This window comes from Megachile rotundata, chromosome 2 (assembly GCF_050947335.1).
Source record: "Megachile rotundata isolate GNS110a chromosome 2, iyMegRotu1, whole genome shotgun sequence".
Taxonomy (NCBI): domain Eukaryota; kingdom Metazoa; phylum Arthropoda; class Insecta; order Hymenoptera; family Megachilidae; genus Megachile; species Megachile rotundata.
This window is the reverse complement of record NC_134984.1, coordinates 9727286-9748692: the sequence shown is the minus strand read 5'-3', so window position 1 is coordinate 9748692 and position 21407 is coordinate 9727286. Positions and strand designations below refer to the sequence as shown.

General features: G+C 31.9%; 2 protein-coding genes and 1 long non-coding RNA gene across 3 annotated transcripts; 2 read left to right on the top strand and 1 right to left on the bottom strand.

Moving 5' to 3' along the window:
• The first annotated feature begins 33 nt into the window (after positions 1-33).
• Positions 34-2060, top strand: Pis (phosphatidylinositol synthase). The gene is made up of 5 exons (XM_003705731.3): positions 34-182; positions 256-361; positions 1110-1398; positions 1533-1696; positions 1771-2060. The coding sequence occupies exons 2-5, from the start codon at positions 316-318 to the stop codon at positions 1920-1922; spliced, it is 651 nt and encodes a 216-aa protein (XP_003705779.1). The 5' UTR covers positions 34-182; positions 256-315; the 3' UTR covers positions 1923-2060.
• A 2204-nt stretch (positions 2061-4264) lies between these two features.
• Positions 4265-5755, top strand: LOC143266650 (uncharacterized). Its single transcript, XR_013041594.1, has 2 exons — positions 4265-4558; positions 4662-5755. It is a non-coding gene; the product is annotated as an uncharacterized LOC143266650 (long non-coding RNA).
• On the bottom strand, positions 4585-7191 carry LOC100876058 (leucine-rich repeat-containing protein 47). Its single transcript, XM_003705732.3, has 4 exons — positions 6199-7191; positions 5652-6128; positions 5256-5583; positions 4585-5121 (listed from the first exon to the last, which is right to left on the bottom strand). Exons 1-4 carry the CDS (start codon positions 6785-6787, stop codon positions 4920-4922), a joined length of 1596 nt encoding a protein of 531 aa, XP_003705780.1. The 5' UTR covers positions 6788-7191; the 3' UTR covers positions 4585-4919.
• Positions 7192-21407: the final 14216 nt, after the last annotated feature.

Below are 21407 nucleotides of genomic sequence, written 5' to 3'. Positions count from 1 at the left end.
AGCAGTGCGATTGCTATATGCGTCACTAAAATCGATATATCTCGAACTCGAACTACAGAGCGATATAACTGTCGATTCTACCGATTCATTGACGTTGTATGTTGATATATACTTCCTAAGGTAATTTAGATTAAATTGAAGACAGTAGAGTGTGTAAAAGCAGGTGGATAGTTACAAAGTTTGTAAGTTTAGAATTGAAGAAATATTATTTAACACGGTTGACTATAGATAACAGATCTTTACACTTCGTTGCAGATAACAGGTTCCGGTACAATTACATTTCCAAAACAGTGGGGGAAATTCTGAGGCGGTAAAATGACACAATCTGAGAATATTTTTTTGTTTGTGCCCAACATTATTGGTAAATAAATATTTACAATTAAATGTGTCATAAAAATCTGTATGTAATTTTAATTTTTTATACGCGGAGAATTATGAAAATAGTCTTTAGACTGTAGCAAGTAAAATATAAAGAAAAAAAATAATATTGATAACATATTCAAAGCTTCATTTACACAAAAGTACATTTCATTGAATATAAATTTTTGTGTTTTATTAATGAAATAGAATTAATTTATATAAAGGTGTATATTTAGGTGATATCTTTTATGGTTAAAAAATGTTTATAACATACTTTACATTGTAAATAATTTTTATAATTAACATTAATAATGTCTTTTCTTTATGTACTGTTTTAAAATTAAAACATTTTAATTTTTGCTTAGTGTATAATATAACATATGATTAAAAAAAAGATTAAATACATAGCACTTTAAAGACTTCTTGTATTGATTTGTTCTAATTTATAGATTGTCTTTTTTATGGGATATTTTACATTGTTATTTAAAATAAGAAATTATTATTTATTAATTACTAAACTGTATTCAGGATATTTAAATATTAAAAATTAAAATAGGAAATGAATGCTTAGAAGATACTATAATTTTAATACAAATAATGGTAGAAATGAAGCTTTTACAATAACCAGAAGTAATTAAATAATATATGAAATGAAGACTTAAATTTGCACATATATATTAAATATTTTAAACATTATAGCACACTGTATATAATAACAAAATATAATACGTGCATATGTGTATTGACAGGCTATGGCAGAGTGATTTTGGCTATTATATCCTTTTATTTTATGAAAACTAACCACATAATTGCATCATGGTGTTACATTATTAGTGCACTATTAGATGCAGTGGATGGCCATGCAGCAAGATATTTTAATCAAGGCACCAAATTTGGTGCTATGTTAGATCAACTGACTGACCGTGTTGGTACTATGTGTCTTTTAGCCATATTATGTGTGTTTTATCCTTCATACTCATTCTGGTTTCAATTAAGCATGGCCATTGACATTAGTTGCCATTGGATATATTTGCACACGTAAGGAACTGTTTTATCAATGATGTATATTTATTATATACTGTATACATAATTACTGTAATCGGTACATTAACATATAAGAGTGCACAGAATATTTCTTTATTATATCACTATAAAATCTTGTTATGTTGTAGGTCTCTGTTGCAAGGAAAGACAAGTCATAAATTTATTGACATGTCTGAAAATCCAATTATGAAAGTATATTATACCAATCGTACAGTTCTATTTATTATGTGTGCTGGTAATGAAGCTTTTTATGCTGCTTTGTACCTTTTGTACTTTACAGAAGGACCCACTTGTAAGTTATTAATTATATTTATACTACATGTATAAAGAATTAATTGTAAAGTATAATATACATTTTTATTTCAGTGGTTGGCATGAGTTTATTCAGACTGGTTATGTACCTTTCTGCACCAATAGCTCTCGTTAAAACTGCTATTTCTTTATTACATGGATATGTATCTTGTATCAATTTAAGTACAATTGATTTAAAGGAAAGGCAAGAACTAAAAGCAAAATAAGTTACTGCACTATCTAATACTTTCTAGTCACTCTAAATGTGATTAATTAATTGATCTTCCTAATTTAACATTTGTTATATGCAAATATGTATTTACATTGGTCAGTCCAATTAAATGTGCCACATTTAAAGCTAAAATTGACCAACTATTTTATTATGAAATAGGTATGTAATACTACTCAATGTTTAATTTCTATTTTAATAACCATGCTTCAAGCATTACACATTATATTCCAGTACAACTAATGTTTAAAAGAAATACTCCATTTAATGTTAGTTCTGTTTTTATGTCTTATAATATTTTTGTACTTAGTAAATGATGATATTTTTGAATATATATATATATACATATATGAATTATTTTTTTTAGCAAATATATTTTAATAGAATAACTGTTAAGAAAATATTAATAAATGTTACACTGCTTCTGATCTTTAAATATTTTAATGTAATCAGATAGAGATATATTTGATGTTTAATCATTGTGTTGCATTTTTGTTGGTATATATATATATGTATCTATAATGTATAAATTTAATGTGGAACGTGTATAAAACTGTAAGAAAATATTTAATAAATATTTTTGTCCCTTGTACAATATTGACATAATCTTTATTATACTACAATTATTAATACAACACATTATAAGTATATTAATACAGTTAATTGTATTAACACAATAAATATATAATAAGGTATACAAAATAAGTTATACCAATCTTACATACATTAAAATTAATTAGCATTAAATATTTATTTATATATATATAAACACATGTTTACTATGCATATGAATCAATTTCTTTCACTACTATAAAAACTGTTCATTTTCATTACATTAAAGCAAGTAGTAGTCTCGTAAAAATAAAAAGGAAAATCATTCATTATTTAAAAAATTGGCATAAAAGAAAGGGCAAAAAACCGAATACGAAATAGCATAGAAATATCTGTAACATTGCATCAATGTTTGTAATCTACAATTTCTACAATAAAAAATTTCGAAAATGAAACAACATAATAAATAATGAACACATCGTTTGTTTAACGTATAATATTTATAACGCAGCTATTATTGCTATCGAAACATTTTGCTAAATCATTATAAAAACAATGGATAAATTATACAATGTGACACGTGTTTTCTGCAACAGTAACAAATTTTTGCCAAATACACACCGTATATTTTTCTATTGTAATATTCATTAAGTTGACGTATCTAATCATACGAAAAATTTCCGATATGCGGCAATACTTAAATGACAAAATGATCAACTAACCTCAAAAATTTTGTTCTCATTCCCCCGTCATGACCAGTCATGTTTCGGCGCCATGTTAATACTTCAAACTATTCGCGCATGTTGGAAAGTTCACAAAATTTGTATGAAATTTTTCTTGTCGTTAAACTTCTCTGAAATAAAACTTCCACTAACTAAGCTTACTAGGGTGAACAAAAACGCCCCACTTGAACAACGTGTACTGTTTGCACTGTATTGAGGTATCGAAACAAAGTACAATATTTATAAAAACAGATGAGAATTCTTCACCGGCTTACTACGGGATGATTCGCGATACGACAGCGCCAATGTCGTCAGCTGCCTGTAAAGTGGCGGTTTTTTTACTGGTATTTGAACTTGCGGCTAACCGCTATATCCTCTATGAGATAATTGAAAATAGTTTATACAAATACTAGATATATGCGGGTAATTGAAAATTACGAGTTGAAAACTTTTTTAAAATCTGGGTCAATTCGAATCGAATATTTCATTCGAGTTTAGCTTTGTATGAGAATATTGAAAGTTTGTAAATATAAATACAATGAAGTCGTGTTACAGTATGTCCTTGAATGGGACTGTAGGAGCAGAAGAAATTGTGGAATGAATCATATAAGCAGAACTTCCATGTAGCGCTTGAATGTTAAAGCTCTGGTGTCAACATTATAACTCGCGAATTCTAAATTCGATTTTAAAATTTATATTTTACGCAAGATGTATGCTTATTATTCAAAATTCCGGAATTGCAGTAGTTCTGTGTACACAGCTTATTGCATAATTTCATATTAGCGAAAATAAAAAAAAATAATGTTATTTCTTACAATATATTGCGTAATATTTTTCTTACTTTTGCATTTACATAACCGATTACATTATATAATACGAAAATGCTTTTGAATTGCAATATTTAAATAAAATTAAAAAAAATATATCGTAAATCGAACTGTATATCGCAGTCGAACTCGATTTCGAAGCTGGATTCAAATTATCACTCGAATTTATTTATGTATATATGAATGTTAAGATTTACAATTGGAATTCTACGATTGAAGGTAAAACTTTATGTTATTTCTATTGCAATTTATGTATGAGTTGTGGAGTATAAAAATGGTTATTAAAAAATTAATATTCCTTATAAATGTCAGTATCTATCAATCACGTTTTATTGAAATTTATATTTTACAGTATATTAAAATTTAAGTTATTATTATTTTTCAATAGCTTTCATATATTTGTTACAACTTTATAATCTTGTTATCAATAGCTATGTAACATTACATTATTTGTTATACATATAAATTACTAAGTTTTATTGTATGATAAATGTATAGCATGTACAGAAGTTTATATTTTCCATATTTGCAAGGTAAGAAAATTTGTAAAACAAAAGTATTGAATTTTTGCAACGTTTATCTTTATTTTTTAATTCTTGAATAATGGTAAACAAACATTTATTATTATTATTACAGGTAGTTTCAAGCTTCCGTTATAAAAATATTGTATTATGATTAACATATAATATGTAATCACACATAGTATGTAAAAGATTTCGTACAAAATGTGCAAGTGTTATATACACTGTTAAGCTTTCCATATAATTACAAACAAAACAATTTATAGACTCACAATACACAATTATTACATTGTTTACTTTAAATAAGAATATAAAAATTGTTTAAAAATTGAAAAATTTAATGAAATTATAAAAATTATTTGCAATAATATATTTACTCACGTAACACAGTTATTAAATTTTCTTCAAAATTTAAATCTGCTCTTGATGGATATATCAATTTCATGTTACCTTCCATATCCACTACTTTTACTTGTTCTACAACTAAATTGTGATAGGTGGATGTAGTTTCTTGATCTGAGGGGCATCCAAAACCCTGGATGACTAATTCCTTTAAAAACTGGTCCAATATGTTTCTATTAAAGTACAAAATAGCATTATAATATCACTAAAGTATTTTGCAATTACCTTTATAACAGTATGATTAATTTATATTATTATACATTTTTTAAACGAATCAGTTTTGATTATTAATAAATTATAATTTTACCTGCAAACGTGATAAGATGTGGCACTGGTTACCTCTATTAGCATCGTATCAGTATTAACTGACATTTTTGTAACATCACTATTTGTTATTGGTGGGAATGAAATAACTTGTTCTGAAGAATCCAATAAACATGGGAACATAGGTTTTCCTTCTAACAGGTAAAGGTACTTGTGAATTCCAGAATATACATTACGCTTTTTTTCTTTTCTTAAATTATCAGCTTCTGTTTGTAATTGTTGAAATAATGAAGCACCAGTGTAAATTTGATTACGCATTAGTGGTTTAATTTCTAGTTCATTTGGTAGTTTTGCAGTATATGTCAGGTCACCTAAACATGAAAGATAATATTAATAAAAAATATCTTAAACATATACTTTCAATTCTTATTATATTTACCAGGAGTAATTAATTTTACATCATGTGTAGCAATAGTAGCTGCATTTCTTTTTTCACATATTCCATCATGTAATTTAGTTTGAAGTTGAATGAATTTTTTAAAACTGTCTTCTGTAAATTTCAAATTTTTAACAATGCAAGCTGCAATAAATGGTCTAACATTTTTCACGTGTTTTGTAATTTTAATCTCTGGAGTGTCATTTGTTACTTTTAATACTTTTAATTTATGTGTTAAATTCTCTATCGTGTTAGCACTGTTTTCAGATTCTGATAATTTCTGAGCTTTTTTTCCTTTCTTCGATTTAGTATTTGCATTAGTAGAACCACTACTTCGAGGGCAATGTAATTTAATATATTCTATTATTTGTTTATTATGGCACTGATCTACCAATTTTAACAATCTTTTATCTGTTAACTTATTTCCTTTCAACTGCAGTTCTTTTAACTTATTACAATCAGCTATTTCACCTGGAACAACTACATAAAAGAAAATTTATGATTACATAAGTTCTTTATAAAATAATTTTGTATTTTGAAGAAAACTCACCTGAAATTAAATTATCTGCCACGTTTAATATTTTTAAACATGAAAGTTGGTTTATAGCCGCAGGAATCTCTTTAATTTGATTACCATTGACATAAATTTCAGAAAGATGAGTTAATTCTGGGTAACAAACATCAGGGAACGTTTCAAATTGATTGTTCGAAATGTTCAAGACACTCAGTTTGGTATTACCAATTTGTGTAGGTAAAGATTTCAAAAGGTTTGCACTCAAATTCATTGTGGTCAATTGTGGAAGTTTTCCAATTTCATCCGGTAAAGAAACTAATTTATTGCTGGAGCAATCAAGAAACTTTAACTTGTCCAATTTTCCAATTGTATCAGGTATCTTTGAAATTTCGTTCGAATATAATACTAAGTTTGTTAAGTTCAGTAATTTTCCGATTTCTTCCGGTATTTCCTGCAAGCATGTCTGCGTGATCTTTAGATAATTCAAATGTTGTAGGTTAAATAAGGACTTGTCGAAGCCCCGTTTTTGAATTAATTCAGAAATCGCAGGGCCTGACAACACCAACTCGTGTTTATTTTCTGCAGCAGCAGTTTTGATCACATTCCACGAATTATCCATTGTCATTATTGTGGATACTGGTTAGAAATATAGCTAAATTTCTGCCAACAGTATATAGAGCAACGTCATTTGCGACGTTTTGAGGTTATTTGCCGGGCTATGTAATTTGAAACATGCGTTATTAGTTCATGACGACATCTATGCGCGTAAATTCATCTGTAATATAAAATTGCGCAGCGCGTGATTTATTATTGCAGTTTTAAATTGCTGCTGAATAATATTTATAATATCAGAATTTTTTTTTAATTTAAAATCAAATTCTTGAAAGAACAATGTAATCTTTGTAATTCTTTCATTGTTATTACGCATGTTTAACGGTTTGTAATAAATCTGCACCCCACCAAGTCACCCCAATAGACTTTTTTACTACCCTTGTCCTAGACAGCTGTCTATTTTTCTGCAGATGTTAGGGATGGTGGAGATATAACTACATAAGTAAATAGAAGAATAAAAACTGGACAATAGAAAGCATGTTTATTCCCTCAATATTTTAAAACATTTAATAAATTTTATTATTCCTTTGAAACTGTTTTCGAATTTCTCGAATAAAGAGGGTGAGTTTAAGAAAATAATGTTGATAATTAAAAATAATCATATAAATAAACAGAGTAAACTTAGATAATTAATTCACACATTTTATATGTTTAAAAAGTTATTAAATACAAATTTTTATATACATATTCTGTCAAATATACTATGATTAATAATTAATATTTGTTACTAAAAAGAGAACTTGTTTTTTTATAACAAGCCTGTGTCTTCAGCAATGTTCTATTAATTCGAGGGTTATTTTTAAATTTCGAGCGTTGACCCGTATGCAAATTAGGGTTTTCAACGAGTTCTAATAAATGCAAATTATAGCATGGGAATTTGGGGCGGCAACTATCTCGCTTGCGTTAGAGGAAAGAGGGTGTCATGTAAAATTTATCTTTAGGCAATTTAACTATTACATTCTATTATCTATTTTCTTATATACGTGTTGAACCGGTTTCGAACAGTTCTCACCTTGATACAGTTCCCTTTATCTTGACCTGTTAACTGGGCATGACGACTTAACTCGTCATTCGAGCGATAAATTTTTAGTAGATAATATACTCATTAAAAGATCTTCATCATCAAGTATATTCGTATACTTTTACTAAGAAGCAATATTTACTCCATTTCTTTTTTGAACAAAACAGAAATAATGTATCTTCTGATAAAAATAGTCACTGGATTAATAGGTGGAGTAAATAAAGAGAAAATGACATCCTCGAAATTTTAAATATTTATTCTCAAATGAGACAATTAAAGAGAAACAAATAAATATAATTCTAGATAATTTAAAATTAATTATACTTACTTGAATATTAAACATAGAATGTTTACAGTAAACGCGAAACTTTTCCTAAAAATTTTAGTCAAACGAATTAAAACATCGTTTTTACGAAATATTAATTATGAATTATGCACGACACGATAGTATTTATAATTTATTAGTGGCGATTAAAAATTCGACTGAAAGATGGAAACATGACAGATATTATAAATGGTAATCGGCACGTAAAAACAAACGACGGTGTAGATTTCCCAACAAGTGAAAAAAAAGAGGTATCATAATTTTAAAATATGAAGGAAGACTTTATTACTGACCTTCGAGGTTCATCGTCATCGCAGTGAAGGAACTGGCAAGGTCCTCAGGAAATATCGAGTATCACCGATACAGGTTTGCCCACTGGGATTTGCATCTGAATAAAGTGCGAAGGAGGATGTTAATTTTAAACGGTGTGAAAGACCGTTTAGAGCGCCGTACAAATAATACTTTGATTTTTCAACAGGCAATGTCAACTACCGACATTTTTAATTTAGTTGAACTTCCGTGTCTCCAAACAATTCGATCTTTTATATTGTTTATGAATTGGTTATATTACAGTTTCTCTTCCTGCACGATAAATGAAAAAAATATAACCTTGTACACATGACTTTTTGCGAGATTTAGTGGTCTAGAATTTTTTAAAATAAATAAAACTCCTAAGTTTCCAAATCTCTGCATTTGCAAAGTTTTACATTTTTCAATATTTCACTTTTGTAATCGTAAATTTTCCAAATCGTTGAATTTTCAAATACATAAATTTCCAAGTTTTCAAATATGTAAATTTCCAAATTTTTAAATATGTAAATTTCCAAAATTTTGAATTTTTAAATTTTTAAATTCTCAACTTCTCAAATGTCCAAATTCCTAAATTTCTAAATTTCCTAAACTTCAAATTTCTAAATTTCCAAATTTTCAAATTTCTGAATTTCAGTCACAGTTCTGAATCACAGTCGCCATCTTTTTAAATTCCCTAATATTCAAATTATTACAGTTACAAATTTTTAAATTTCTAAACTTGGAAAGTTGAAAATTAAAAAATTCCTAAATCTCTAAATTTGCAAATTTGCATTCCTAAATCTCTAAATTTGCAAATTCTCCCTAATTTCCACATCCACTAATTCAACAACTTCTAATTCTTCAAATCCCCAAATTTGAAAGTCCTCAAATATTCAACCTCCCAGATTCCCAAGCACCTATACATTCAACTTCCCAAATTTCCCCAATGTCCACAATAAAAGTCCCATACCAAATGTCAATCGCCGATTCCCGTTTAATCATCGAACCCAGCAATTATTATTTCCCGTCTCCATAATCTCACCAGCAAATTACCTTCATTAGCGATCGAATCACGTCATTCCTCCGAGCCTCTCGCCATAAAGATGCAAAAGGACATTGTGTCTCGATAAATATTATTTATAGCCATCGGTCGAACGTTCCCTATAGTATTGCCTCTCGACTATCCCGTACGTGACAACTGTAGACATTGTCCAGTTAGTTTCGTGGGAGCCTTCGAGGAATCGAATTGGCAAATCTCAACTTCCTGTTACCCAAAGTCCACGGTTATCAGCCACAGTCCCCGATCGCTTCCGCATCGAGCGGAAACATGGAGCGGATCTGCGGGTGGGGTTCTTCGGCCGCGTATAAAGCTAAGAAGAACCGGTCGATTTTCGTCAGTGGAATCGTTTCGAACCGTGTATCCCCTTTTTCCCTTGAAAGTACACCATGAATTCGTCGATCGTTTGCTCGTTCGTTATTCTCCTGTTAGCCTCCGCTTTTGCGTGGCCATTTCGGCGACGGGACGTGTTGGACAATTCGGTGGACAGCCCTGATGGCGTGATCGCTCATCTTCAACATTTCGGACCGATGCTCTACGGATTCCCGGATAACGAAACCGGGGCAATTGTGGCAACCTGGCATGAGGGTTGGGATAGAAATCCGGAGGAGTTGGGCAACTATGCGGAGGGTGACATTCTGTTTCCACTGCAGCTCGGGAAAAATGGCATCAGAGCGGAATCCGCTCGATGGCCTGGTGGTGTTGTGCCCTATATGATTAGTCCTTATTTCAGTAAGTGATTGTTCATTCTTTTATTTAACACAAAATACCCTTTGATAAAAGTTAGACTTAACGTTCAAGCTATACTTCAAGCTAACGTTTTAACTACTAAACGTTCAAATTTATATCTTGAAACAATTTTACGTAATAAAATAACCATTCATTTTTTAAACACCTTCATACGTTTTTTTTCTGACTTATATTTACTGTTAGTATAATACAATATAACGTATGCAGTACATTTTATTAGTTTCATAGAATATGTGTAATATCGTATTATACTCGTGATGCATACAGTTTGAATGCAAACGAACGTAAACCCGGCTCGTATTTTCCTTGCAGTGTAATTCTGGCTTCAATTTTAATTATAATCAGCACAATCAAGAATTGTTAGACTCAAACGTAATATTTTAACCTTCTTTTGTTGTAATAATGTAGTAATAATTAGATTTTAATAAATTGCTTTAAAAATGATAGGTTAAGGGGTTGAAATACTTGAGTTCTCTTTACAAAAAATGAATTCATTCTTTCGATCTTATTATAGTTTTTGACACATTATTTATTCGTAAGAGATATTTGACATAAATAAAAATTAGGGATAGTTACAGTAACACGAGTTTGAACTACAAAAAGAAATATGAAGGAATTCGAGATCTTTTATTTATAGATTTTAACTGTTAATTTATGAAGTCATAAATATCCCTTTAAATCATTATTACAATTTTCGTATCATTTACAATTTTTGATATATGAATTCTAAGATTCATTAGTGATAAAATGTTAATGCATCACTCCTTGAAATTTGATGACGGTGAACTGTTAACTGCATTCTCGAGATTTCGAGATCGTGACTGAAATTTCTCTTATGATTGGAAGCACTTTACCTACTCGACGTTTGATTGAAGATGAACAGACGATGTATGCTCTGATGCAATGTAGGTTTCATTTGGATATGAATTAATGTAGGAGTTGTCCCTCATCGTTTGTCTTTGATTTTGAGATATCAACTTGAACATATTCGAGTTTCTGAACTTCTGAATTTTCAAACTTTAAAATTCTAAAATTTCTGCATCTTGTAATTTTCAAACTTTCAAATTCCAGAATTGCTGTATCTTGAAATTTTCAACATTTAAAAATTCAGAAAGTTTTCAAATCTTAAATTTTCATATTTATAATCCACTGTCTAAATTCTCAAATCTATTTCTAATTTCTGAAATTCTTAAATTGGCAAAATTGTAAGCTTGAATCTTCATGAATTTAAAAATTGACTAACTAAAAATGAACGCGTTGCAGAACCTCCTTCTTCTGCATCGCCATTTTCTATGGTAAACTTAGACTTTCGCGCGTAACTTAGATTTTTCTTGTTAATAATTAAGAATAATTACAATGGAAAAAATATTTAATCACTAAAGTTATTTATCTATTTCACATACATCCTTTATTTGCAATATTTGTGCTTTGTTTCTTATAGTCTCTTCCAAAAATCTTCTTCAGCCAATTTTAAACTAGAACTGAATACGTTCGAATTTACCGAAATATTCGAATATTTGAATTATTCTAAATATTGAAAATATTCGAATTTCATAATCGAATTCCATCGACACTTTAAATATTCGAACGTCAAAATCGAATGTCATTGACATTCAAATATTCAAATAACAAAATGAAATTTCACTGGTATTTAAATACTCGAACGTCAAAATCGAATTTCACTGATATTAGAATATTCGAGTATTCAAATTTCAAAATCAAATACCACTAACTTCCAAATATTAAAATTTAATTCACAGTCCTATTTTAGACAAACTATATTCTACATTCTCCAAATTTATTTAATATTGAAGTTTATTTTCTATATAAGCATTTGCTTTCAGTGAAAAAGGTCCACATATCACCCTAAATCTAAGTAAGTGAAAAATAAATTGAATTTCAGACACACAACAGCGAAATTTAATTTTCGATGCCATGGAGGATTATCACAAGTATACGTGCATCAAGTTCAAGCCTTACACAGGAGAAGAAAGCGATTATATCAGGATCACTGCTGGGAACAGCGGTTGCTGGAGCAGCGTGGGAAGAATCGGTGGACAACAAGACGTAAATCTTCAGGTTCCAGGTTGTTTAGTGAAAAAAGGCACTGTGATCCATGAACTGATGCACGCTGTAGGGTTCTTGCACGAACAGAGCAGGTTCGAACGAGACGAATACGTGACGATACAGTGGCAAAATATTTTGAATGGTGAGTAATCAAACAATATTAATTGACAATTTTAAGATTAAGGAAATTTGGATATTTGATCTTGTAATTTAGAAAATTTAGAAAGGGGATTTGCAAGATTAGAAAATTTAGGAAACAGAAAATGAGATATATCTGGGTAATTAAATATTTAGGAGTTTATAAATTTAGGAATTTAGAAATTTTGGGATTTGCAAGATTAGAAATTTGGAAATTAGAAAATGTGACAATTTATAAATATTGGAATTTGAAAATTTGGTGAAAAATGTAGAAATTTAGAGATTTGCAGAATTAAAAATTTGGAAACTAGCAAATGTGAAAGTTTGTAAATATTGGAATTTGAAAATGTGGAAATCTATAAATTGAAAAAACTTAGAAATATAGAAGTTTGGAGATTTGAAAAATTAGAAATGTAGGAATTAGAAAATGTGAAAATTTAGAAATTTGAAAAATTGAAAATATGGGAATCTATAAATGTGAAAAACTTAGAAATTAAAAATTTAGGAATTTGGAAATTTAGAAATATTGAAATTTGAAAACAAACTTGAAATATTTATTTCTGTTTTATTTAACACTATTAAAAATAATATTTTCGCAGCGTTATTCTTAAATAAATTTATAAGGGTACATGTATAATAATTTATGATATCAGTCTTCTCTTCACGAATTCATTACACAAATATTAATTAAGAGTACAAATAACATTATTAATACTAAAGTTATTAATATCAACACAGTAAATTAATTAACACAAACGTACGAAACGTGTTAAATTATATCTCCACCAAATTTAATTAACTCTCTCCTTTAATATTTGCCATGTCTGAAATACTTCATTTCGTTACTATAACATTTTTAATTACGTTAAAAGTTAACAAGATAAACATGTTTCATTGGTAACCTACATAACAGAACGCAAGAGATATCAAAATAAATCAAACGTTTAAAGTCGAAAAATAATTAAAAGCAAGTAAATAAATGTTTAAATTACCTTCAGTGGACTGAGATCACTATCGTAACTCCTACTGTAAAAATATGGCGGAGTGGTAAATCTCTTTTACTTCTATTTTTAGTGTTGGCACTCTAGTAATTTGCTCAGCCAACGATATCTGATTTTTTTTGCAGAGGCAATCTTTTTAGCTCCCATTTATTCTCGAAATTGGAGCAACGTTTGATATCATGTTCCGATTTTTTGTTCTATTTTGGCAGATAATTTACGTTAAACCGCTCTATTAAAAGGATAACATTTAGAACAGAATTATTTTTATATTATGGCTGTTTTCTGGTGTTTATTTTTATAATAGACACGTTAGAAGAAAGTTTCTTTGCAAATTAAATTATTCACTGAGAATTGGGGTTATTTTTTCAAATTTTTTAATGGAAAATAACATATTAAAAAATCAGAAATCTACATTAGGAAGAATATTTGTGATTCAGTAACAAAATTTATGTGCATTTTGCATTTTTCACAAAATCATTCAAATACATAATGCATTTCACCCCAACTCAAGTTTTAAAATTCAGTATTTTAGTATAATAGCAAGTCTTAATGTCATTTAATAATGTTGGAAGTAACGGACAAAACAAATGAACTGCGCTATGCGCGTCCGAACACGCATCACGATGCTTTGTCCTACAGTTACAGTTTTACCTTCGTCAACGAAGCACCGCGCATTTTGTAAAGACATTTTTATATTATTAAAGTATTTTCCGTTCACCTCAGCACTGCAGTTTATTTTCCTGGAGCTAATCCTAACAGGTTATGGGCCCAGACACATTCTGGTCGCGTGTGGAAAATTAAACGAACATTTTTTAGTACGACGAATTTAATTCGCGATAGTGCAGTGAGTGTGAAAAGTTGTGAAAAGTTAAAGTTTTTGTCAAGATGAGTTCCTCAACTTCAGTGCGCATCGAACCACTCGGAAAAGACAATTACGACACGTGGAAAATTCAAGTGGAAGCTCTACTGATAAAAAACGACAACTGGAAGTACGTTAATGGCAATAAAATACGACCCGACGTAACTCAGGGCGAAGCGGCAACACAATGGGACGAAGCGGACGCAAAGGCAAGATCCGATTTGATATTAGCAATTAGCCCGTCCGAAATTAAACAAATTAAAAATTGCAAGACATCGAACGAGATCTGGAAGAAATTAGAAGGTATTTACCAGTCGAAAGGTCCGGCGCGAAAAGCGACGCTATTGAAGCAGCTTGCTTTGCGAAAAATGGCAGAAGGCGACGACGTGAGATCGCATATGAACTCTTTCTTTGACGCGGTCGACAAATTAGAAGACATGGAGGTTAAAATCAACCCGGATATGCTCGCCGTTCTTCTGCTGTACAGTTTACCCGGTTCGTTTGAAAATTTTCGGGTGGCCATCGAATCCCGAGATGAATATCCGACGCCCGAAGCGCTTAAAATAAAAATTTTAGAAGAGAGCGCTGCGCGAACCGATAAAGCAAAAGAGTCGAGTGATAGCGCGATGTGGGTAAGAAAATCGACCAAGCCGGACAGGTCAAACACAGCGCAATGGAAGCGCCATGATACCGCAACAGAAGAGCCGAATAAAAACGCGAAGGAAAAACTACGTTGTTTCCGCTGTAAAAAGATAGGACATCGAGTTTCGGAATGCCGCGGACTGTTCCACGGGCAACGGCAGTCAACTGCAGGAATGGCTAAAGAAGATTTTTCCAGTAGCAGTGCACCAGGAGCGAAGGAAGTCGCTTTCCAGGCTGACCAACGCATTCGCGAAAAGGGTACAGAAGGGAAATGGTGTCTCGACAGCGGCTGTTCATCCCACATGAGCGGCGACGCGTCTTCTTTCGTCGAGATGAAAACGTCAACGTGCGATACGTTAAACCTCGCTAGCAGCGCATCAACACAGGTGGAAGGTCAAGGTACAGTGCGATTATCCATAAAAGACTCGAATTCGCGAAAAACTATAGAACTCCGCGACGCGCTGTTCGTTCCCGACCTTCGCATGAACCTTATGTCGGTCGCGAAAATTACCGATAAGGGATGCAGTGTTCTGTTTAGAAAGCATAACGCCACCGTGTTTGCGCCCGACGGGGAAACAATTTTCACCGCTGACCGACGCGATAATTTATATTATGCACAATCCGCGTTTTTTGTGAGCGATGCAAATTTAAAAACGGTAAATGATATGGAATTGTGGCATCGGCGACTCGGTCACGTTAACGAGGAAAGTTTGCGAAAAATAAATCGCGATAAAAGTATACGCGGCGTTTCCTTCGGAAAAGACGAAAAACTACCTACTTGCGAAATCTGTTTGCGATCAAAAATGACAAGATTACCGTTCCCAAAAAGTTCGAACCGTGCCGTAGGTGTTCTCGAGATAGTTCATACCGATATATGCGGACCGATGAGCGTCGAATCGATCGGCGGCGCGAGATATTTTATATTATTCATTGATGATTATACGCGATGGTGCGAAGTCTTTTTCTTGAAACAAAAGAGCGAAGCGTTATCTGTTTTTAAAAAGTTTAAAAATTTCGCTGAAAATCAAACAGGCGCGCGAATAAAGTATTTGCAGTCTGATAATGGTCGCGAGTTTCTCAGTAATGAGTTTAACGAATACCTAAATTCGTGCGGCATTAAAAGACGATTGACCGTAACGCACACGCCTCAACAAAACGGTGTAGCCGAGCGTAAAAATCGAACATTAGTTGAAACGGCGCGATGTTTACTTCTCCAGGCGGGACTGTCGAAGCGATTTTGGGCTGAGGCGATAGCGAACGCGAATTATACGCGTAATAGATTACCGTCTCGCGCTCTCGACGGCGACAACGCTTATTATCGATGGACACGTAAAGTACCGGACGCGTCGTATTTCAAGGTTTTTGGTTCGAAGGTCATAACCCGAGTTCGAGACCGTCAAAAGTCGAAATTCGAACCGCGCGCGCAAGAGGGAATATTCCTCGGTTATTCGGATGAAACAAAGGGTTTTAGAATATGGCTTCCCGACGAGAACCGCGTCGATATATCTCGAGATGTAAAATCGGCAGACGAGACGTTAAAAGGGCCACTGAAAATAAATTGCGAAGAGCGAGCGAGAAACGAGAATTCGTATTCCGAAAATAATGTAGAGATAGATATTCAAAATGATAAAACAACCTCGAAAGTCATGGAAAGCAGGGATCAGTTGAGAAACGATAGTCAAACAATCGATCGCGAGAATAGTATCGTTGAAGTGCCCATAAATCCTTCGCAACAGTCCGATTCTATTCCGACACGCGTGAACGAAGTCAGGTACCGGGTAGGTAGGCCACGAATTATCCGGACCGGGAGCCGTGGTAGGCCGAGAAAAGTACGCGGTACGGTCGAAACTCAAAACGATATTCAAAGTGATTCTCAATCTGAAGGAGAGAACGAATTATTCGAAGACGCCGTATCTTCGCATCCGACGGAATCAGCTGGTATGGCCGAGATACCGCTGCAAACCGCGCTTTCCGGCCCGGATAAAACGGAGTGGCGTGTCGCGATTCGGGAAGAAATAGCGGCGATGTTAAAGAACGACGTATGGGAGATCGTTGAACGCCCTCGTGATCGCGAAGTCATTGGGTGTCGCATGGTTCTCCGCGACAAAATAAACACCGACGGACAGGTGACGCGGAGGAAGGCGCGTTTAGTCGCACGCGGTTTTGCTCAGCGCCCGGGTTTAGATTACGAAGAAACGCACGCGCCCGTTACGAGATTGAGCTCGATACGATTGATAATAGCTCTAGCCGTCGAATACGATATGCAAGTCCATCAATTGGACGTGTCAACTGCGTACTTGAATGGAGAAGTCGATAAAGATATTTTCATGACGATTCCGGACATTCTCCCTGACGCGTTGCGCGACATCATATCGGACGGACCCGTAGAATATAGTGATAAGGCGCGAAAAATGCTAAACGAATTATCGAGCGGCGATAAAGTATGTAAAATAAAAAAGGCTTTATACGGTTTGAAACAAGCGGGTAGGCAATGGAATAAACGCCTCGACGAAGAATTGCGAAACATGGATTTCGTCCCCCTCCATGCTGATCCATGCGTGTATATATTGCGAAAGGGGGAGCAATTTCTCGTTCTTGCCGTATATGTAGACGATATAGTAATAGCCGCGAAAGATTTTAAATGGTTAGAACGCATTAAGAAACAACTCATGCAAAAATTCGAAATGACGGATTTAGGGAAGATCGGACATTGTTTGGGTATCGAATTTGAGCACAACGGTACGGAAATAAAAATGCGGCAAAGCGCGTACACGAAAAGAGTTTTAGAAAAATTCGGCATGTTAAATTCGAATCCCGTGACGTCTTTTATGTATAACGATCGACATTGTAAATAAATGCGTTGTAGTAATTAATTAGCGAAACATTGTATACATCAGCGATAAGCGTACATCCTTGTTTTGAGGGGGAGTGTTGGAAGTAACGGACAAAACAAATGAACTGCGCTATGCGCGTCCGAACACGCATCACGATGCTTTGTCCTACAGTTACAGTTTTACCTTCGTCAACGAAGCACCGCGCATTTTGTAAAGACATTTTTATATTATTAAAGTATTTTCCGTTCACCTCAGCACTGCAGTTTATTTTCCTGGAGCTAATCCTAACAAATAATAATACTAAATACTTTTCAAAGTTTATTAGGTTTGATTATTGCACTGAAAATAGATAGCTGTAACAAGGTATGGTAAAGCACCAATTAAATGTATTTATCTGTTGATAACAATTTGATTTATAAAATGTATAGTAGTCAACATATGTATGAAAGTTGACAAATATTTGTATACTTCGTATATTCCTCAATCGTTCAGTAAAACATTTAACAGCCTATTTTTATATAACATTTCTCTACCATTTTTATTTATTGAACATGCTAGTAAAACTTTGAATAAACAGTATGTGGCATAGAAAAACAAAATAGTTCAAAGCAATTCATATTGTCCTTTTGTTATAATTTTTTAATAAAGCGTTTAAATTTGTATATTAATACAACATCTTTATTTTTGCATATAAAATATGTTGGTAAACAACTGAAACACCTTATGTATAGCATTCTACGTTTGAGATCCGCCATTACTGATCCCTGAATGACTGATCCTTGCAATTAAATATACTGTTACGATTACCCTTTTCACAAGAAAAAAGACAATTCCAATTTTACAAACATGTAATCAACCTTGTAAATAAACGTATTCGACAATAACGGTTTACTTTTCTGTTTAGGACACACTGGAAATTTTGCGAAGGCGTCGAAGCAGACTACCGACGCGTTTGGTGTTGGTTACGATTATGGCAGCGTGATGCATTATTCCGCAAACGCGTTTTCCAAGAACGGTCAACCCACCATAGTGACAAAAGTGAGTAGACATGTAATATATTAAGTCGAAATCATCAAGGTCCATGGCCTGGCGATCTCATAAATAATTTTACAATTTAAACAGATCTCGTAAACTTGAAGATTCGTTTAACATGTCGCGACTAGTCATAATATCATGTTACATGTTGTTTTTGTCGTTTTTATGGAAATTTATATTCGAAATCGTGTTTTTAATGAATTATTAGCTCTGTTGAAGGAATTCGTTAATTTTCTTCAAGTTTAATACTAATTTCACTAGTGTTAAATAGTTAGGTTGTGTTATATGTGGGTATCATTTCAAAGGGAGGGACAAATTTTGATTAAAAAAGGAATTTGATAAAAGGTGTAGTTCTTGAAAAATGGTGATATATTTTGAGATATATTTTGTTTATAATGTCGACATTAAAGGGTGAAAATACTTAGTTGAATAGCTTGGAAATTATAAATGAACTATAAATGTAGTATAAATAGAAAGGTTTTAATTTTTAATACAGAGTTCAGAGATAAAAATGAATTACACAAAACTGCATTCGTTTACTTTTCATTCTTCAATTATCAGTTATTATTTTTTCTAATATTCCTTTTAAGTAAAAAAGTAATCTACTTTTCTGTAAACTTCTATATGAAAAGTATAAAGTAATTAAATGGAATTTTTATTTTTGCATTTCAGAAAAGTTTCCTATATTTGATTTTCTCTCATATTTTTGCATAGAAGAATCTCCAGATTTATGATTAAATACATTGTTAATTGCAACATTAATAAATCTTAAATTAATAAATTCACAAAGGTTAAGTCTACTATATCTCTGGTCTTTTTGGTGAACTTTGACTCTAACGTTTCCAAATATGCTCCTTGTGCAGAGAGATTTGTAATGGCATGATCTATCAACAACCAAAAGCTCATTAAGTTCTAAGTAGGTCACTTGGGGAGCTCTTTCTGGCAATAAAATATTAAACCCTTGCTAGTGGTGGTGATGGAGGATGTATATTCTAGTACAACGTTGGATGGCTTTGAAAATTTGAGAATTTTAAAACTTTTCTACTTCTAAATTCGTTTTTTTCTCTGTTTTTAAGTTTATAGATTTGTAAATTTGTAGATTTGCAAGTTTGTAGATTTGTAGATTTGTAGATTTGTAGATTTGTAGATTTGTAAGTTTATAAATTCCTACATTTATATATTTTTGTGTTTCTAAGTTTTCAAGTTTCTAAATCTCTATGTTCCTCAATTTTTAAATGATTATATTTCCAAGCTTCTACACTTCCAAATTTTTATATTTCAAAATTTTTACTTTCCACATTTCCAATTTTCTACATTTGCGAATTTATATTTCTAGAATCTTCAATTTCCCTAATTTCTACATACTCAAATTCCCAAATTTCTAAATATTAAAATTTCCGATTCCAAAATCCAAATATTCAAATTCCCCAAGTCCCAAGTTCCTTATTATTAAATTTCTCCAATTCTCAAACTTCTACAGTTCCTAATTTTTACCTTGTTAAATTTACAAATCACCAAATCATTAAATTTACATTCTCAAGTTTATAACAAGATGTTCCCAAACTTTCAAACCTTTGAATTATCCAAGAGCACAAATTCCCAAACATCTTAATTCCTAAATTATCCTCCCACATCAAATTTCCTTAAATAATCCTACTGACATAAATGTTCAACAAGAACTAAAAACAATACTTATTGTACATCATACAATAGCCAATATACTCATTTTCAATGACTATTTATTTTTATATGTATACTTTCCTTCTTCTTCCAAATATGAACCTATTTTTGTTCACATCATATCATTACAATTCATTACAATTCACGTTATTTATTAATGCTAGTACATCCACTGAAGTACAGAATATTTTTACAAAATGGCGTACTTCAGTCCCGTTGCATGTCCTGTGGTTGTCCGTAGGAAACTGGCGGCGGCCTTCTAAGTGTTATTGGCGAAATATTCCAGGGTGGCAATAAAGGACAACTGGGACAACGAGAAGGCTTCAGTAAAAGAGACATCCAGAAAATTCGGAAGATGTACAAATGCGGCAAACGGAGACGAAGTTATTGATTTATGGAACCGCAGACGATGGCTTGATAGAGATTTTGGCATCGACGACAAAGAAGAAGAAACTTGAGAATCTAGTCTTTTATAATTAAGCTTTACCTCACCTTTAAACTTTATTCTATCTTTAAAGTATGACGATTTTATTAAAACGATACGAATTTAGAAGCGGTCATGGCAAATCAATATGGATAAAGAGAGAAATATAAATTTAGAGAAACTGTTTGTGTGTGCATGTTGGTGAATGTGAATAATTTTATTGTTAAATATTAGATGTATTCAATGCTATAAAATATTGTAATAAATGCGTTCGATAGAATTATTGTTTTTTCTTCTATAACTATACACTACATTTTTTGATGATAGGTGTATTCATTAGTCTATGTTTTAAGCAATTTTCATTATTTCTGTTTGGGACTTTCTATCATTTATAAAAACGCTATTTTACGGCTTCTGTTATTTCTGTTCAGGAGTTTTTTAACCACTCATTGCATGAGTTTTTTAATTTTATTGAATAATATATTTCTGAACTCTTACTAGTGTGGTAT

Excerpts from the sequence above, each read along its gene's own strand:
- Pis (XM_003705731.3), top strand. The coding sequence starts at position 316 with ATGACACAATCTGAGAATATTTTTTTGTTTGTGCCCAACATTATTG. Across the intron at positions 362-1,109 it reads GTTTGTGCCCAACATTATTG|GCTATGGCAGAGTGATTTTG; the intron begins GTAAATAAATAT and ends GTGTATTGACAG. Across the intron at positions 1,697-1,770 it reads CTTTACAGAAGGACCCACTT|TGGTTGGCATGAGTTTATTC; the intron begins GTAAGTTATTAA and ends TTTTTATTTCAG.
- LOC100876058 (XM_003705732.3), bottom strand. The coding sequence starts at position 6,787 with ATGACAATGGATAATTCGTGGAATGTGATCAAAACTGCTGCTGCAGAA. Across the intron at positions 6,129-6,198 it reads GGCAGATAATTTAATTTCAG|TTGTTCCAGGTGAAATAGCT; the intron begins GTGAGTTTTCTT and ends TCTTTTATGTAG. Across the intron at positions 5,584-5,651 it reads TGTAAAATTAATTACTCCTG|GTGACCTGACATATACTGCA; the intron begins GTAAATATAATA and ends TTTCATGTTTAG.